At 38.4% G+C, this 17,927-nt stretch overlaps 1 protein-coding gene across 1 annotated transcript in view; it reads right to left on the bottom strand.

Annotated features, from left to right (window-relative positions):
• Positions 1-17,927, bottom strand: part of IMPG1 (interphotoreceptor matrix proteoglycan 1) — a 54,024-nt gene that overhangs the window by 6,574 nt on the left and 29,523 nt on the right. The window contains 3 exon segments of the mRNA XM_032684457.1: positions 426-924; positions 926-995; positions 16,678-17,203. Of these exon segments, the coding sequence (XP_032540348.1) occupies positions 426-924; positions 926-995; positions 16,678-17,203 (1,095 nt within the window).

Below are 17,927 nucleotides of genomic sequence, written 5' to 3'. Positions count from 1 at the left end.
GGCATAGCATAATAGGCATGTTACTGAGCTGACCTGCTGCCCTGTTGTACCCAAAGAGAAAATCCATATCTAATCACAGTCCCCCTGCTAAGCTATGATATATTTTTAAAGGCCTATTTTAAAATCCAGCAAGCAGACATAAGCCTTAGATGTAATCAGCACTGCTATACTGTTGAAGTGAATGTAAGAAAAAGCCAAATAAATTACATGCCAGGCATATGTCTGAAGTCTCTTGAACAAGTAAAAACTTTCATCACTGGTTTCATAAATTCTGTCTCCATACTGTGTGAGGTTTATAGATCCTTTAAAAATGCAGCTTATCAGACTGACTGTAATAGGGTCTGATATTGTAAAAATACTGTGCAATTTGATGTATTCCTTTCAGCTGTACCCAACTGCCACATATCAAGTTGATTTTCACCCACCAATTGCATGAACTGTTGTTCTAGTGCTTTGTATTCTGTCGAACTCCTGTTGAAGAGGTCATCAGAAAAGTGCATGTTGGTTACCCTCAGGCTGAAGAAAACCACTAGCTCTTTGCCTTTGCCTGCAGTTGTCATGGAGCTGGTAGTTACATATTTCAGCGTAGGAGCTGGGGTGGTTTCTGCAGGCTTAGTTGTCAGCACTGGGATATAACCGCTGCCGTGCTCCCCTTCATCCAGAGCTGCTGTGCTCAGCCCACCGATGTGATCCAACTCGTGCACGATATCCTGCACTCCCATCCCAGTGCCATCGGGAGGAGCACTCTCAGGGGTAGGCGCTGAGGAATCTGGTAATTCGAGGGACTGTTCGATGATCTCAGAGGGGCTGTAGGATGGGCTGGTTGCTGCAGGCAGTGGTGCTATTTGGTCTGATGAAAGCACATCTGTAACAACACCTTCAGGCTGCATGGTAGAGAGATCACTTGAACCAATAAGAAAGGCAACGTTCATAAGTGCTGGCTGTAACAAAAACATCATCGCCTGATGATTCTGGTTCTTCCATGATCTTAACTGCTGCAGAAAAACAGGGTAAAAACAAACAGCCATGTTGAAAAGCAAGCATAAAAAACATTGAGCATGGAAAAACCCCCCTGTATATAGTATTTCCACAGAAAAATTTTTAAAAACAAGCTTTAATACTATCTAAACATGAAAATGTTCCATCACCCAGGAAGCAGTTACTGGAATAAAAGACCTCATGCACATGTTTGAGTGATGAGATTTCTGGGGGTTCTGTGTTTATTATTTACACTTGGTAAGTATTTCCTGAGCCTCTAAAGCACATTCTTGTTCTGAAGGCACATAATCACACTGTCAGTTTATATTGTCTGAAAGAGTAGATCGCAGCTTTGCACTGTCTGCTCGGATCACTTGTATGCTGGAGTCATTCTGTTCCCCTCTGTGAGAAGTTAAAGCTGTTATTTGCCAGTAATCATAAATTGTGGTTTCAAAAAATGGTACAGCCCCTTCAGATGCAAGCTGCATTGCTTTACCCAACAGCACCACTGAAAACAATTAAAAACTTAAGAAATCATCTGCTGCACCTGAAGCAGAAATTTTAGGAGGTCTCCATTGGGGCTTGGCATGGATCTAGGATATTTGATAGCTGTAGGTGAAATTCAAATCTAAAGTGTCATAAATGTGATTCTGAATTTGGGTTGCCTGGACACATAACTTCACAGAAAATGATGGCCTCCAAGCAACATGTATCTACCCACGGTGATGACTTTGTCCTTTTCCACGGACATCCACTCTCCACATGGAAGTTTTAGCAGCTCCTTGCAGGCAAAACCACTTATCAGCTGTTAGGAAAGAAGTTTTTCTCCAGTTGATGAACTCTCCCATCCCCTACACACTAATTTCCTCCCAGTTGCCAATAAAAATATGAAAGGAGAGCAAACTTTTGCATTGGGAATATCCTTGACTGAAGGAGGTGGCAACTGTCGTGGCCATGGCAAAGGAGTTGCCCATGGATGTTCTTTGTACCACTGTTTCCTTACTTCTAAATTAATTCCCTGATATTTCATTAAGGACTTGAGATGCTTTTCTCTTGTGATATCCTCATGCTTCTTGTGTGATCACAGATACAGACAGATTAGAAAAGCAAAGCCTAGTGATGTTCTCTGTTTACAAAGCTCTTGCTATTACTTGTTACGCCGATAAGGAGTGAGAGTCACTTATCAGTTAAGAGACCTCAGAACAGCCTTCTTAGCATTAGTGCATAAGGCATTAATGCAGGATGATCTACTGATGGGATGAGCCTGCAGCTCCACAGACCAACCTTCTCTGAGCATGAAGGCATACACTTGAGGACATGATTGTGATGGCATTTGTTAGGCACATTATATTTTAGAAAGATAACTGCGGGAGAAAGAAGTACCGAAATTGCTTTAAAATTGCAGCAGGTTTGAAGCAGGATAACCATATATATATGCTGCATATTTGGCATACAGCTGTGTGTATATATATATACATATGGTCTATACATAAACTAGGTCTTCTGGCATCCTCTTATTACAAGCAAAGTAACTTAAAAGGCCTTGAGGGCATACCAAGATGATCTCTGCACATGTATCACCTGTTTTCATAAGCTGCCAATTCTTATCAGTCACTCTGTCTCCAGCTGAGAGAGACAGATGGTGACTGACCACAGAGGTCCCCTTGCAATGGGAAAATAAACGGGCTCACCTAAAAGGCTGCTGAGCACTTACTGTAGCACAGCATCAGTCCCAAAACCAGGGACATCTGACTTGTTCTGTTGCATGTACTTTGTCTAACTGGTGTCACATTACTACTGCGACTTGCCTACGCAAGCAATATGTTGAAATCAGCAGTAAAATGACTTGCAACTGGTTTTACTAAGCTTTTCATCTGTCTACATGAGATTTTGATAAAATTCAATCCTAAGAAGTTAAAAACTACGGGTGAAACAAAGAAGACCTAGACATTTCATAGAATCATAGGTTGGTTTGAGTTGGAAGGGATCATAAAGATGACCTAGTTTTGATGGGACAACTTCCACTACACCAGCTTGCTCAGAACACCATGCAACCTGGTCTTGATCAGTCCCAGAGATGGAGCATCTACAACTTCTCTGGGCAACATGTTCTTGTGCCTCATCACCCTCACAGTAAAGGATTTCTTCCTAATATTTAATCTAAATCTAAACCCCTTCAGTTTAAGACATTCTCCCTTGTCTTATCACTACATGCCCTTGTAAAAGATCCCTCTCCAACTTTCTTGTAGGCCCCCTTTATGTACAGGAAGGCTGTTGTATGGTCTCCCTGGAGCCTTCTCTTCTCTAGGCTGAACAACCCCAACTCTCTCAGCCTGTCTTCATAAGAGAGATGCTCCTGCCCTCTGAGCATCCTCACGGCCCTCCTCTGGACCCATACCAGCAGGTCCACATCCTTCTTATATTGGGGGGCCCCAGAGCTGAATGCAGAACTCCAGGGGGGGTGTCACAAGGGCAGAATTCAGGGGAGAATCACCTCCCTTGACCTACTGGTCACTTAAAAAAAAAAAAAAACAACAACAAAAAAACCCCTTTGCATTTCAAATGTTGCTTTTAAATATAACATCATATATATTGGTTTTCAGACTATATATAAGGAAGACTTTTTTTTATGATAAAGGTGGTGAAACACTGGAACACATTGCCCAAAGAAGTGGTGGATGCTGCATTCCTGGAAACACTGAAGGTCAGGTTGGACAGGGCTCTGAGCAACCTGATACAGTTGAAGATGTCCTTGCTTATTGTAAAGGGGTTGGACTATATCTATATATAGATATATACATATATATATATATAATTCTGCAATTAAACATAAAACACATTGTTCATCAAAAAGCAAATATTTGTAAAACCTCACCAGTTTGCCTTGTAGATGAGATTTTTACAGCAGAAGACAATTATTTAATAACACCTCTGGAAGTACAAACTCTGTAGATTTAGACAATCTCAGCATATTTAATTTCAACATAAAATTTGGTCTACAACACTATCATTTAGGTGTAGGGAACCCACAGAGGGCACAAAATAAGATGCTCAATTCAAATATACCCCCAGAGTAACCATACTGAAGGTTAAACAATGTCATGGAATTAAAAACTGATGTCAGGCAGTAAAAACCACAACTCTAACTCTCAGCCACCACTTATCCTCCCACAAAGATGTTCACTGAACTCTCTAGATAATTTTTTGTATTACATGGACAAGGCAGGACAGTATTGTACTGAGTGTTTTATATCTAAAATTAAACTGCTGTTGGCAAAGACATGTAAACACTAAATTAAGAGGCCATTTCCTGGGCCCATGCTATATTAAATCTTTGTAAAAGGAGTGCAGCATGCAGACATTTATTCTCTGCTGAGGGAATAAAATACATAGTTTTGAGTTACCAGAAAAAAATCAATGGCCATTTCAACAACTTTATTTTAGGTATCTAATTAGTTGGTCCTCATTTTTTTTTAAATGAGGAAAACACTTCTAATTGACCATGAATAAGGAGTTATTGTTTGGGAAAGGTCAAATTGTCATGAGACATTTTTCTAGAGGGTTTGCATTAATAAGCAGGCCCAGAAGCCTGTGCATTAAGAGGTCCTGGCATTTCTTTTCATTCATGAGCTTAATAAGCACTGACATTTCCTATTGGCAGTAGACAAATTTTCCAAGTCCACTGATGGGTATTGTGTCTATGTTCTGTATATGAAAGTTACAGTATTACAATGTATATGTATCTATTTGTATACTTGCTGGCTGACGAAAATAACTAATGAAGGAAAGAGTGTGCAGTTAAGAGATTGGTTCATACTGTGGAGCAAGGATCACCTTATGTGCAGCTCTGCTGATATCAGTACCAGATGGATAAACAGCAAATAGCTGCATTCAAATTTACATATTTTGTTGATGCCTGAAATGCCACCAGATCCCTGGGTACAGGACTATTGTATACAAAGTGCTGAATTTATGTTTAAGGCTTTTAGTTTTTAACTAGGGCACAAGTAAGATGAGGATTAGGAGAATTAGGAGAAGAGGATCATTAACCTAATGGGTCACAACAAGTGTCTTGCAGTACATAATTACTGATTATGTTTCTTTTTAATTGTAAATGCAAGCCAGAAGATCCAGACTGATCTATGGCTGTCATTCTGACTGTCTATATGAATTCTTCAGAAGCCAGGTTCAGTGTCCAGTGAACCCAACAGAACTTCTCGACACTGACTCCAGTGAACCTCAGTTCACTGGGAGTGAACCCCATCTCTTCTCCATCTTCAGTCCTAAAAAAATCTTGACTCTCTTAACCCTTTTTCCTTAGTGCCCACACTGAAACTTTTTGAGTAGTTTAACTTTTTACAGAACAGTCTAAGAGCTGCATCTCTAGCTCCACTACTATGTAGTACTCTGTGTAACTTCCAGGAGAAGCCTTCAGTTTATTCTGAAAGTGTTCATACCTCTCACCTCTGCTTCATTATCAATATTCTTGGCACCAAAGATGCAAATAAATGCCATTCTCACATGATGTCACAAGAGGAGTATTTTCTATCCTAATAAAATACTACTTAGTAATGATAATCTTGTCTCATTATTCTCAGAGCCATTCAGTCCTACCTGACACTCTGAAAACCTTGAGGGTAACATAAAATTTGCAAAATCAAAACCTGAAAAGCTAAAACACTTCAGAATTCAGGGCATTGACCAACTATAGCTTAATAATCTTGTCTATGTTCATTATGAATTAATCTTTCAAGGGTGCTACTTTAGCTGTGCTCCACACACCGACATCAAGGCCAACTTTCTATTTGGTACCAACTGGACAACCCTGTTTTACTGACTTTCCTGCTTAGCTGAGTAATTTGTCCACGGCAACAGACTCTGTGTTTGATTTGGGATGTTTCTTAACAAAGAGAGTTATAACACGGCTCTCATCTCTCTTTGAGATCTTTACTATGATTTCTTTCTTGGGGGGTCAGTAGTATCGCTTACTTCTGCAATCACTGAAGAAATAAAAAGCAAAGAACTCTTCACTTGTTCCTCAAAGATGCATAAAGATTTAGAGCAAACCATTAAGAGTAAAGCCAAGCCTTGACTACTTTTACTGCTCTGCAACTTTTCCCTCATTGCAGTGAATTCTCTCTGAGAGCAGCAGAATGATGCAGTTCACAACAGCCTGACTGTCCATAAACTTTTCACTGATTCAAGTTAACTGGTCTTACTCAACTCGCACAATGTTTTCAGTACAGAGAAGGAATTCCCTTTACAGAATATCTGAGGGTTAATATTTTGATTGATCCATCTCTCCTTGGGAAATGGAAGCTCCCTTAACCACATCTGCCTTTAGCAATTTCATGTTTGGTCACTGTACCTGTAAGAGCCCTCTGAAATATCAATTTCTTGTGGTATTACAACTTCATTTTTTCTTTGATTACCGTTTTCTGATGCATTGGCCATTGCATGGATGAAAAATAGTAATTTAGCTTGCCATTTGCTGTTTTATTAAGAACTTTAGTTCAATTACAGTTTTCTGAATAAGACTATTTCTTTAAAGATTTGAAGCCATGCAATAAATACATTTAATGTAATTTTTTAAATTTTTCAACTTCAAGCTAATCATTTAGGTACAAGTGGAAATACAATAGATATACAATTAATTCACAGAATATTCTGAGTTGGAAGGGACCCCCAAGGATCATCACGTCCAACTCATAAGTAAATGGGATCAACCCCACAACCTCGGCATTATTAGCACTGTGCTCTAATCAACTGAGCTAATTGGGCAAGCTTATTTTACAGACCTGTGTCAAATTCATATGCTGAGAAACGTGACTGTTAAACCTTAACAACTGTTTTTGGCATTCTCATGTTCAGCAGTTTGAGAGGACGAGGCATTTTAGAAACATAAAAGTACTTTAAACAATACAGGAATAGCTGGTGGTTTTGAAGCATCCCCAAAGCTCTGAGTAGCAGTGTTTGAGTCCATTTTGCACTGAAACTATGCAATGGAAATGTCTGTGGAAAAGAGACTGGAGAGTGGTCAATCTGTTAAACTCAGGTCTGAACCATCATCCCACTACAATCTTTCTACTGACTTCAAGAGATGCTGCACCTCATTATGGTGACTGTTCTACCTCTCTAAGTTAAGACTCTGAAAAGATGCAGAAACATCCATTTACTTCAGCACTCTTCTGTCTACAGCAGAAGAAAAGTCAGCATTTCCATATTAAATGCTTTAGACAGTTAACACTATTCATACTTGCAATAAAGATTATGAAGCTGGATGTTGAGACACCATTCCAGTGTTTTATAATACTACACAGACAGGAGAAGTATAATCAGGTCAGGTATAATCAGATACTTTGTATGGACAGTAGGTCAGTGGTAGGTTGCTTCCATAACACGACAAGTCACTTTTACCATTTACAGAACCTTTACCTCATCTGCTTCTGAGATTGCCAGATAAAATGACATACTAGTGCTCAAGCACTCTAAAAGTCATTTTTCTGAGTAAAATCCTTGCTAAAAAATTATTTGACTGAGATTAAAATGCTCTTGTGAAGTAAGGGGATTAATAAGTACATTTACAATGGAAACTTTAAAAATGCTGTTATTTATAATATTATTTATTGTAAGCTATTTTGTATTGAAGTTCTGCACTATTTACTACCATAGTAAAATCATTTAAACATATCTTAAACAAGCAAGGTACCATGCTAATTTTGGAAGTCAGGACTTGATTGGTATTTGCATCAATGAATTTGCATCCTTCCACAAAGGAATAGAATCAAAGCTGAATAAAAACCATCTCACTTAAAACCATAGCTCTTGTTCCCATTTTTGAATGTTCTCAATTAAATTTGAAAAATTTCTTTCATGAATTTAAAATAATGAAATCTATGTGAAAACAGCCTGGGTCTTTACAAACACGTGGAAACATAAAGAAGCATCCATCTAAATGTTGTGAACACTCCTGCATGCCACTGTAATGATTTTGAAGCACCTCAAATGGAAAACCTGGAATACTATTTTTGATTTATTTTACTTTAGAATGTTTGGAAACAAAGTCTGACAAGTTATAATACTCATCTTTCAGAATTGAAATTACTCTCCAAATTTCTGCCCATTTTTGCTATTTTTCTCAATTGTTCTCAAAAAAACAGAGCAAATTTTTGTAGATGATCACACCATCAGACAGTTTTGTGGGATTGAAGTTTATTAGTTTGCAAAATGGTAAAAACAAAATAGAAATCACATTATATAAATTCAAGTAATGTGTTGACCAATGACCTAAAACAGAAAAGAAAAACATGAAATTAGAAAGTTAAATCTGGTGACTCTCTTAAAATCTCATCATCAGAGGAGCACTGTAGGACTTGCCAAGAAAAATGAAAACACTGAATACACTTTTTTCCCCTGTACTATATAGTCACTTGTATGTGAAAACAATTCATGGAATGAAAGTCACAGAATGAGGAGTATTTTGTTCTAAATTTTGCCTTGGATGTAGATGGTCTGATTTTTCTCATAGTTTTGAAATGGAACAAATGACTCTGAGAGACAGAAGGAGATCTTTAACTGGGAAGATCCTGCTGGTTTTACTCTATGTTGCATTGTAAGAATACATTTCAATTTTAGTGATATGGATAATGACTTTGGGCCAGATGCCATAGCACTGATTTAACTTCTTAAATCCACCCGTCATACTTGGATTCTGAATCTGAGTAGCTCATACCAGCCAGAGACCTGCTGTCAGGGAGGAGGCAGTTTGAATGCTAAAGCCAGCAATAACTACACAGTGCAGTAAAATGGATCCACACAACCATTATCTGTATGTTTGCTTTGAAATTCCTTTAGAAACCTTCCTTGGTATGAAGATGTCATACAGAACGAAAGGGAAACCTCTCCCTCCTTCTGATTTACTCCCGGATATCATTGCTTGAGACTGTGTTTAGTCCTTTCCTCTACAGAACTTTGTATAAAGTTACATTGAGAAAGAAATGTTGAGAACTTTTTGGGAAAAAATGCATGTTATCTTCAACCAGAAGTCAGAACTTACTTTTTTTTTTTTTTTTCAATTGCGACATGTAAGTGTATGACACTCCTGGCAGGAGTTTAGATACTAGATTTTCATAAACATGAACCCATTAAATTCAGTATAAACATTATTGCAAATATACCTCCATTTAAGGTTTTTATGTATTTTTGTTTGTTAGTTTTAAATACTATGGGATCTTTCAAACTGACTAACAAGCAGCTTAAATAAATTGATATTAGCATCAGTGCCATCTATGTGAGGCATCTCAGGATGGCTGAGAAGATCAAAGTTGGAAGGCCAAGCCCTCTCTGAGGCACAAGATACAAAACTGCATCCAGACATGGAGCAGATGATGGAGCTGAGATGATTCAGAGCACCCAAATTAAAACTTGTCTATAATAGTCCAGTGCAGGTGGCATGAGATTTTTCTAACAAGGAATGGACTATTAAAAATTCCAAGCTGAGGTCAAATGGACTTTCTTATGCTGGAGGGATACTGAATCCTCCAAGGAGAAGACTGTAATGATTTTAGAAAATCAAAGTTTTAATATCATTTAATCATAACACATTATTTCTCAAGGCCAGCATTTCTAGCAAGACCAAGGATTTTAATGAGTGAGGGAAATGCATTATTTAGAGCATGTTAGTCTCAGCAGTGCCACTTCACCTAATATTTGTTCCAACTGCACTTCATGACACGTAAACTTCATTAGTTTAATTCATTTGAGACCTGGCAAAGTTTAATCTTACACTCCCAGCCCAAAAGTCTGTATTATTTGTTGCAAAATATTTTTCTAATTTTATCACTGCATAGGTCAGAGGCTTTAAAATAATTTTATTCAGGACATTGATATAAGTTATTTGTGATACTGGTTCTTTAAATTCTGAAATTATTTCTGCCTTTTTATATTCTCTTTTTACTAGGAGATTAGAATTATTGCAATTGTGTCTAAAGACTGTAAACTGCCTCAAATAAACTGCCTTTATTTCTAAAGAAAACTAATTTTCTGGAACAAAGTGGAATTAGACCACATGTGGCAACACCTGTATGTCCCCCCCCGGAGAAAGAGCTCCTTCACACACAGTAACAAAGATGAAGAAAAATTAGGGGTGGGTTGTTAGCTTGTCAAGTTTTCAGTGTTAGCATATGGCAAGTACTCCTTCCTTCCTCTCCTCTGAGTCTCTGTAGCCTTTGTGGCTGCTCCTGTCTTCCTAGGCTGCAGGCAACAGAACCCCCTAATTTTTCATCTTTAGATCTTGTCTCTGCACACAGACAGAAAGGTTTGGTTTTAACACAAGATGGGATCCAAGACTGAAATGCATGAAAGCCTGTATTACATATGTTGCATCTCACTCATAGGGGAGGGCTTCTTGCAAACAATGAAAAGATTAAATTTTGACAAGTGGAGTATTATGGTGAATTTGGAGGGATGATTAGTTTGCAGTGAAATAGCATTGAACTGGAAGGGGGAGATCATCAGGAGGGATGCTAATTACAGGAGAAATGATGCATTTAGGAAATAGAGGTACTGAAGGATGGTTAGCTGTGAAAGTCTAAAAGGGCACAGGTAGCTGAGAATTAGTGGCAAGTACAATGGAGTTGACCAGCAACACACAGTAATGACTGTGGGAGAAAGACACTCCAAGTGTGTGTGTAGACTATGAGCATCTGGTCCAGGAGTAAACACATGGAAACAATGCACCTTTGTCTGGGGAAGAGACTTAACAGTATGTGTGAACAAGAGGCAGAGCACTGAGATATATCTTCCTGCTGTCTATGTGGGTGCAGAAAGAGGTGTTACATTTTTTCATTATACATTTAGCTCAGAAGATTGGCATCTGGATAAGCAAATTTTCTTCGCAAAAATATAAATTGTTTTCTGTGCTTCACACAGTCCTTTCAATGAGTCATTGGAATTACCAACTGCATATAAACAAAATTATCACTTGTTTTGGTTAAGATGCATTTATATTGTGTATCTGGGGGGTCATGAACAAGAAATAATATTTGAAGCAAGCAAAGCTTAACCTTAAAGTAAAACTAAACCGAAGCAGTTAGGTAGCTTAATAATTTAAACAACTCATGTGTTAAATTGGGAAAATAGATAATGCTCTCTTTCTCTCATACCTTTTTGCTTGGACTAGTCATTTCATTTTAGCATTTTTAAGTATGTTTTGAAGATGTGATGTAGATTTTGTTCTATTCAGATTGTTCCTGCTGTTCCCAGCACAGAGGCAGTTGGGTAGCAGCCTATCATTAAATTCTGAGTAGACGCTAATAACTTAGTCTAATATGTTTAGGATTCTTCAGGATAGTTGTAGTTCTCTGAGTATGCAATTCTAACTTCTCAAAACAGTGAACATACTATGAAACTTTCCTTAAATGTGACATATCCTAATATGGGCCTGCTGAAACTCTTACATATTCAGCCTCATCTTCAGTTCATAGACAACTTTCAGACTAATCAATATCATATACAGGGCTTGAGAAAATGACACAGTTAGACCTACCTGTTCACTTCTCCAAACATCAAACAGCTGGCACCTTCACAAAAATCATTCTTTGCACATCTGAAGCAGCAAGCAGAAAGGGCACAGAGAGAAGCTGATGGGGGATAATGTCAAGAAAATCCTGTCAGTTTATGGTCAAAGAAAATGTACGAAAACCAGAAAAACATGCAAGGAAACGAAGGGTTCTTACCCTCTATAACCATCGATGTGAAAGAAATGATGAGTGTTCCTGACACAAAGAATGAGTGAATTCCAATCCTGGGAACATCTGGAGACGTTCTTGCAAGAAGCAGTGGGGTTTTCTTTTCTGTGACAATGCTGGTTATGCCAAATAGAAAGTTATGCTAAGCAAAGACAGTGCTTAAGCAGCTGAGGATGAACCAGAGGCAGAAAGAGAACATGGAGAAAACGGAATTTTTCTAAAGATTACTTGGAAATAGTAGTGAGTGAAGAGTGCACCACTGAATTAACTGTTGGGTAGGAAGAAAATATTAAAGGGTACCACTCACAACAAGTTTGTGTGAACATGAGAGCAACTAAGGCAATTAATTAGGCTTTTTATCAGTTACACATACAGAAATGTGACCACCATCTACTCCTCATCAATATTTTTTTCTCACAGAAAAAAACCCCTGTGGTATACCCTGCAGAGTCTTTGTCTCAGACTTTTTCTTGAGAGCTTGAGGATGACCCAGCCTGAAGAGACTGAGAAGCAGTACAACTGAACAGCTGAATGATTTTACTGCTAGCTTTTTTTTGTCCTACACTTCTGGAATAACTTCAGAAATAATGCCTCCTCCATGATGGTCATGATGATTTTGGGATAACCATTTACCTGGATTGTACAATTCATTAGTAGCTACAATTAAAACAAATACGAATTAAATTTCTTCTTACTATTTAAGAAGCCAAAATATATCATTATTGTTCTTGCAGACATTATGAACTCTTTTATCTGTTTATATATTTGTTTACATTTTTTTACTGCTGAAATTTGCTTAGGTTTTGAAATAACAGCCTTCTTAATACATTACACAAAGGGCTTCCTTTCTGAATTGTCATACTGGTTTAGACAGAGCTACAGGAAGACTGCAAAGAAAGGAAGAAGTTAACCATACAGAAGATATATTAATGAGCTTTAACTCCAGAAGGGAAAAAATATGAAGAAGAAAGAGGAATGCTAGATAAGAGTGAACACATATCAATTCTGACAGTAGGAAAAAAACCTTTTTTTCACTCTGATTATAAATGAAAAATAGAAATAGCTGAGATTTTAGAGGTGCTAGAGCAAAGGAAAACTCTTTGAAAAGTCAAATGTTTAAACCACATCTGATGCAGGTGTTTCAGAACTTTTCAATAAGGCATCTGGAAATTTGTGTCATGGTTTTCTTTCAATTCTATTGTGAAATCTCAGAAGAGTAGGCTTACTCTAAAGACAGCTTGGCATCTTCCTTATAGTTCTGGCCTACTCCAAGGGGTGGAGTGACTGCCATGACCATTTGGCCAGCATGTCTGTCTAATCCTCACTGACCTGCTCTCTACTGCCCATGGACAACATCACTGTGCAGAATGAGCACAGTACTGTCTGAAGGAAGCCTCACACATACTCCTGGTTCATTCCTTCCACTGGCAGCCCAAGCCTGACAAATCCCATCCTGCATGCCTTAAAAGGACACCTCTCATTAGTTTGACTCTTCATCCCTCACATGTTTTTACTCTCCTTTCTCTAAATGTTGTATGCAGAACTTTGTGTATATTTGTGTGTGTGAGGTCAAGTCTGATTATCTTTTTGGGAGGTGTGAAAGAATTTTTTTCATTGCTTTGATTTGCTACCTCGGGTAGGCACAGTTAAAGTAGTTGTGTAGGTTGTAGACATTCAATATTCAGAATTCTGTAGTAATGTTCAGCCTGTAGCTGCACACATGTGATAACCAATGCAATAAAGTCCATCCATGAAGAAGAGCTGATACCTAAAAGAATCTCAGACTGTGTTATTTTTGATAGCCAGCTCTTCTTTTCAAGGCAAAGAAGTGTGACTTTTAAGTTTTGAACATGCAAGGAAGAAAAATTTGCTCCATCTTCTGGACAGTAGAGTGGGGACAGCTGGAAATTAATGCAGTAGAATTCCAGGCAACTGTTTAGACCCTAAACTTCTGTTCAACCTCATAAAGCACTGTCAGAGTAGTTTTGCTATTTCACAGGAGTAATAGTTAAAAGATTATTTTTTTTAATATTACTAAGAAATGCAGCTATGAAATGCAGCCAGGAACAAAGAGTGAAAAATTCTGGGCCTAGCAAATTCTGCTTACCATATGAAAATTAATTGCACCAATATTGCTGACTTTAATAAAACCTGAATTTCCAGATCGCATTCTATCATTATGAAATATGCAATATATAGGGAAACAAAAAAATACAGGAGATGCTGTACACAGGACTGCTAGAATTGAGAAGAGCTTAAAAAGAGAAAAAGTTCTAAAGTGAATACATTTTAAACCTCAATAGTTTTCAACAGGTCTCCTGACTGTTAAGCATGCAGCATGTTTTGTGTACTATAAGCTTTAAAAAAAATATAATAACTACAGTTTTGAGACACTGCTAATACAGCATCCATTCTTTTTAGACAAGGACAATTATTTTCCCTCTGCTACTCAGCTGCAGAAATAAAGGTGGAATTCATATACTCAAGTGCTTGTTTTAGACATAAGTTGTGTAAGATAGTATGCCTTATTGTGGGAGGATCTTTTTTCTTACAACTCTAGACAGTTTGTTCTCTTGCAGATTGACATGTTCCAACCCATATATACAACAATTTGTTAGTGTTTGAAGGGTCATCACAGGTGAGTCATATACCCTCTGCTGCTTCTCTTCAGTCATCTGGAGCTGATAAGTGACAAGGTTTTTCAGCTATTTAGCAAACTGCGAAACAGATATGTGGCTTTATGTGTTTTTTATGATATCAAGTCCTTAACGCAACGAGTGAATAGAATGAAAAATGCATGACTTTCTTTCCCCTGCAAATGTAATGCTTTTCCACGGTTATAATGAGTGCTATTTGAATGTATGCTGTGCTTTTATCAGTAGCACTGCAAGACTTCTCAGCACGAATTTGAAAATAGTTGCATTTAATGTTTTTTATCATAAACTTTATTTTCAGGAACATTTGACAACTGATTCATATAAGAAGTGATTTTCTAATCTTTAACTCACTCTGCTAATCATAAAGTATTTGCTTTCCTCTCACTTCATAACTCCGTGTAAAAAAGGCAAGATTATAGAATGGGAAGTTCTTACTCAGTGCATAAACTACCATGTAACAACATGACCACGGAAATGTTATGCTCTTCCAAGTCCAGAGCTCATTCCTGTATGTTCCCAAGTGGCAGTTTTTACACCCTTTATTCTTTAAAATGCCAGTCTTGTTATTTGCTGGATCCAGACAAACAATATCATAGACAGTATGGTATATGGGCATTCCCCACTGTCACATTTCTGCCATGGTAAAGGATGTTATCAACAGGCAAGTGGGGTGTTTCCAATCAGCTATGAAATCAGTGTTTGCCTTACAGGATGTGGCTGGGCAGCAGGGGTACAGGTATGCCCATGTATCTGGGCATGCTGGATCAGGAAAAATACCTTCAAAGTGGAAGGAAGGTTCATTATGCTCATTTCAAGAGACATCTGGAGTGCAGGGAGGGACATGAAAGGCCAAGGACTGGGCAAGCGCAGAGCTCGTTGAACAGGGACACAGTAGAGCCTCCTAAGGGAACAACAAACTCTCCTGCAGCAGGGAACAAACTTGCAAGCGTTGAGCATGATGTTTTTGTGGATCCAGAAACACAAGTGTGTTGTGTGAGCTAATGCATATTTGGGAATTTTGCCCTGAATTTGTCTTTAGTTCATTTTTTTCTGCAGGTTTTTTTTAGTATTGCTTAGAGACTATGCAGGGACATCAGAGAGTCCTGCTGACCCCTATGAAGTGATTACCTGCCCTCTGCTTTTCTTTTGGGAGGGTCAGTCAAAAATCTGAGACAAAGAACATATGAATAGTCATCCAAGACCTAATTCCTCCCATGTGTCTATAGTGACCTCTTGCATCTTAGACAGCTAGCACAGGCTTTGAAGTGCAAGTAAAATTTGAATTTACTGACCTAATGCTCAGATGGTAAGGCCAGTTCAGGGAGCAGGAGAGGAGATGGAGCCGACAAGAGCTGGGAGAGATGGAGGGCAACTGCAGGAATCGTGGCTCTTGCTTCTTTGCCAGTGGAGGCTGCTGCCCCACACAATTTAGCTACCTGCACACCATAGGTCTCCACAGTGCCTAGTATGGCTTTCTGAGGCGCTAATGGAAGTGATGGAAGCAGTACCCTTACTGTCATTCTGCTGCTTCAGGGAAAAATATAATTTGTCTGTGCCCTAAGGGTGACCCTAAAAGCTTTGTCTGAAGTTTTTTTCATCCGCAGGGTCAACTGTGGGAAGCATATCTATCATGTATTTTTCTTTTTAAAGGCTACATTATACAGACTTTTCTCCACATGTATAGATTTTTTTATTTATTATGTATTTTTTTTCTCATGTAGCTGGGTGCCTCTAAAAAACCCTCCTGTGTGGATAAAACTGAATAAACAAACACAGAAAACAGAATTTTTTAAAAGTTTTTCACATTGATCAGACATGCAGATATGTAAACTTTTCTGAATAATAAATCTGAATAAGTTATTTCATTATATTCTTCCTGCTGTCATCCAGAACCGACTGTAGATCCCAAAGTAATTTATTTTCCATGTTTTAAATACCAATTTTTTTATGTTAGCCTTGGATATCCTTTTTTTCTTCCCTGACGTATCTTTCTGCCCTGCCTTTTTGAAATTTTCCCCTAATACTCTGTAGTAAGTGTGCCTTATCCTTAGACATCTGTTGTTGGGTTAGGTTGGTTTTGTTTTGGTTTGGATTTTTGGCTTTGACAACCTTGAAGTGAGCTACATTAGGATTTTCCTGAAGTGGGCATCAGAAATGTAAATTTTTCACCTTTGATGGCCCAGAAAAATTTCCTATCACAATGGAAAGGAATGCTTGCTGTACCAACATGTGATTGCATGTGTCATCACATACATCTCTCCTACACTCTCTCATAAAAATCTTTTGTGTCTTACCTTGTTCAGGCGGAATGTCTTGGTCAGCTTCCTCGAAAGGTGGTTCTGTTATATCAGTCAGTTCTGTCTTCTCCTCATGTTCATAATCCTCATCTCTGGCTTGCAGACTAGGTGGGGTAAAGCTACCTGTGGTATAAATTGCCAGTGTGGTAGCCTGCTCCACTGGAGACTCATAACCATCAGTGATTAAGCCACTGCTAGCAGATTCATCTGCTGGAGGAGGCAGATAGGAAACCTCTGATTTTGGAGGACTGCTAGTGCTCCCCAGAGCACTGAAAGGCACTGTGAAACTTTGGTGGTCAGTAACTTTTTGTAGAGATCTGTCCTGAAATGGGTCTCTGGAGGGTTTGGTAGGGAACTCAGGTTCAGATGTAATAAAATTATTAAATTCTTCAGGGATGCTGATCTCTTCTTCACTTAGAGCAGGACTTCCAGTTGTAAATTCATCAACCAAGGTGTCTCCTATTTGGTCCACTGTTGCTGGGCTGGGGTAACCTAGTGGAAGTTCCACACTCATAGATTCCTCCTGAAAAATTTTAAAAAAGCAGCTTTCATTATAATGTTTAAGTTTTATTCCTAAAAAGGCCAATAATCTTTAGCCACATGAACTTGCAAACAGTTAAGTCAACACTGAGTCATACAATGGTTTGGGTTGGAAGGGACCTTAAAGACCATCTAGTTCCAACCCCTCTGCCATGGGCAGGGGCACCCTCCACTGGATGTGTTCAATGCCACATCCAGCCCGGCCTTGAACAGTGCCTGGGTTGGGGCACCCACAACTTCTCTGGGCAACCTGTTCCAGTGCCTCACCACCCTCAAAGTAAAGAATTTCTTCCATATATCTAACCTGAATTTCCCATCTTTCAGTTTGAACCCATTACTCCTTGTCCTATCACCACAGTTCCTGACGAAAAGTCCCTCTTCAGCTTTCTTGTAGGCCCCCTTCAGACACTGGAAGGCTGCTATGAAGTCATGGGATGTATAAAATGTTTGGCATGTGCATGTGATCCTAATCATGTTTCCTGTAATTTTAAAAATGGCCTTCATTATCTCTCTCAGTTGCTCTGTACTACTGAACTAGTAAGACCTTGCTTACTTTGTAATTAAAACTGGAAAAGGTAATCAGGCAGCAATACTCATCTGTAAATGCTCTAAACACTATCTTTGTTGCAGTATAACAACACATTCATCCTTACAGCAAGTACAAAAAGCAGATGTTAGCATATGAAACGAGGGTTTTTTTGATATTT

This window comes from Chiroxiphia lanceolata, chromosome 3 (genome assembly GCF_009829145.1).
Source record: "Chiroxiphia lanceolata isolate bChiLan1 chromosome 3, bChiLan1.pri, whole genome shotgun sequence".
In the NCBI taxonomy this organism is placed as follows: domain Eukaryota; kingdom Metazoa; phylum Chordata; class Aves; order Passeriformes; family Pipridae; genus Chiroxiphia; species Chiroxiphia lanceolata.
This window is presented reverse-complemented; position numbering and strand designations above follow the sequence as displayed.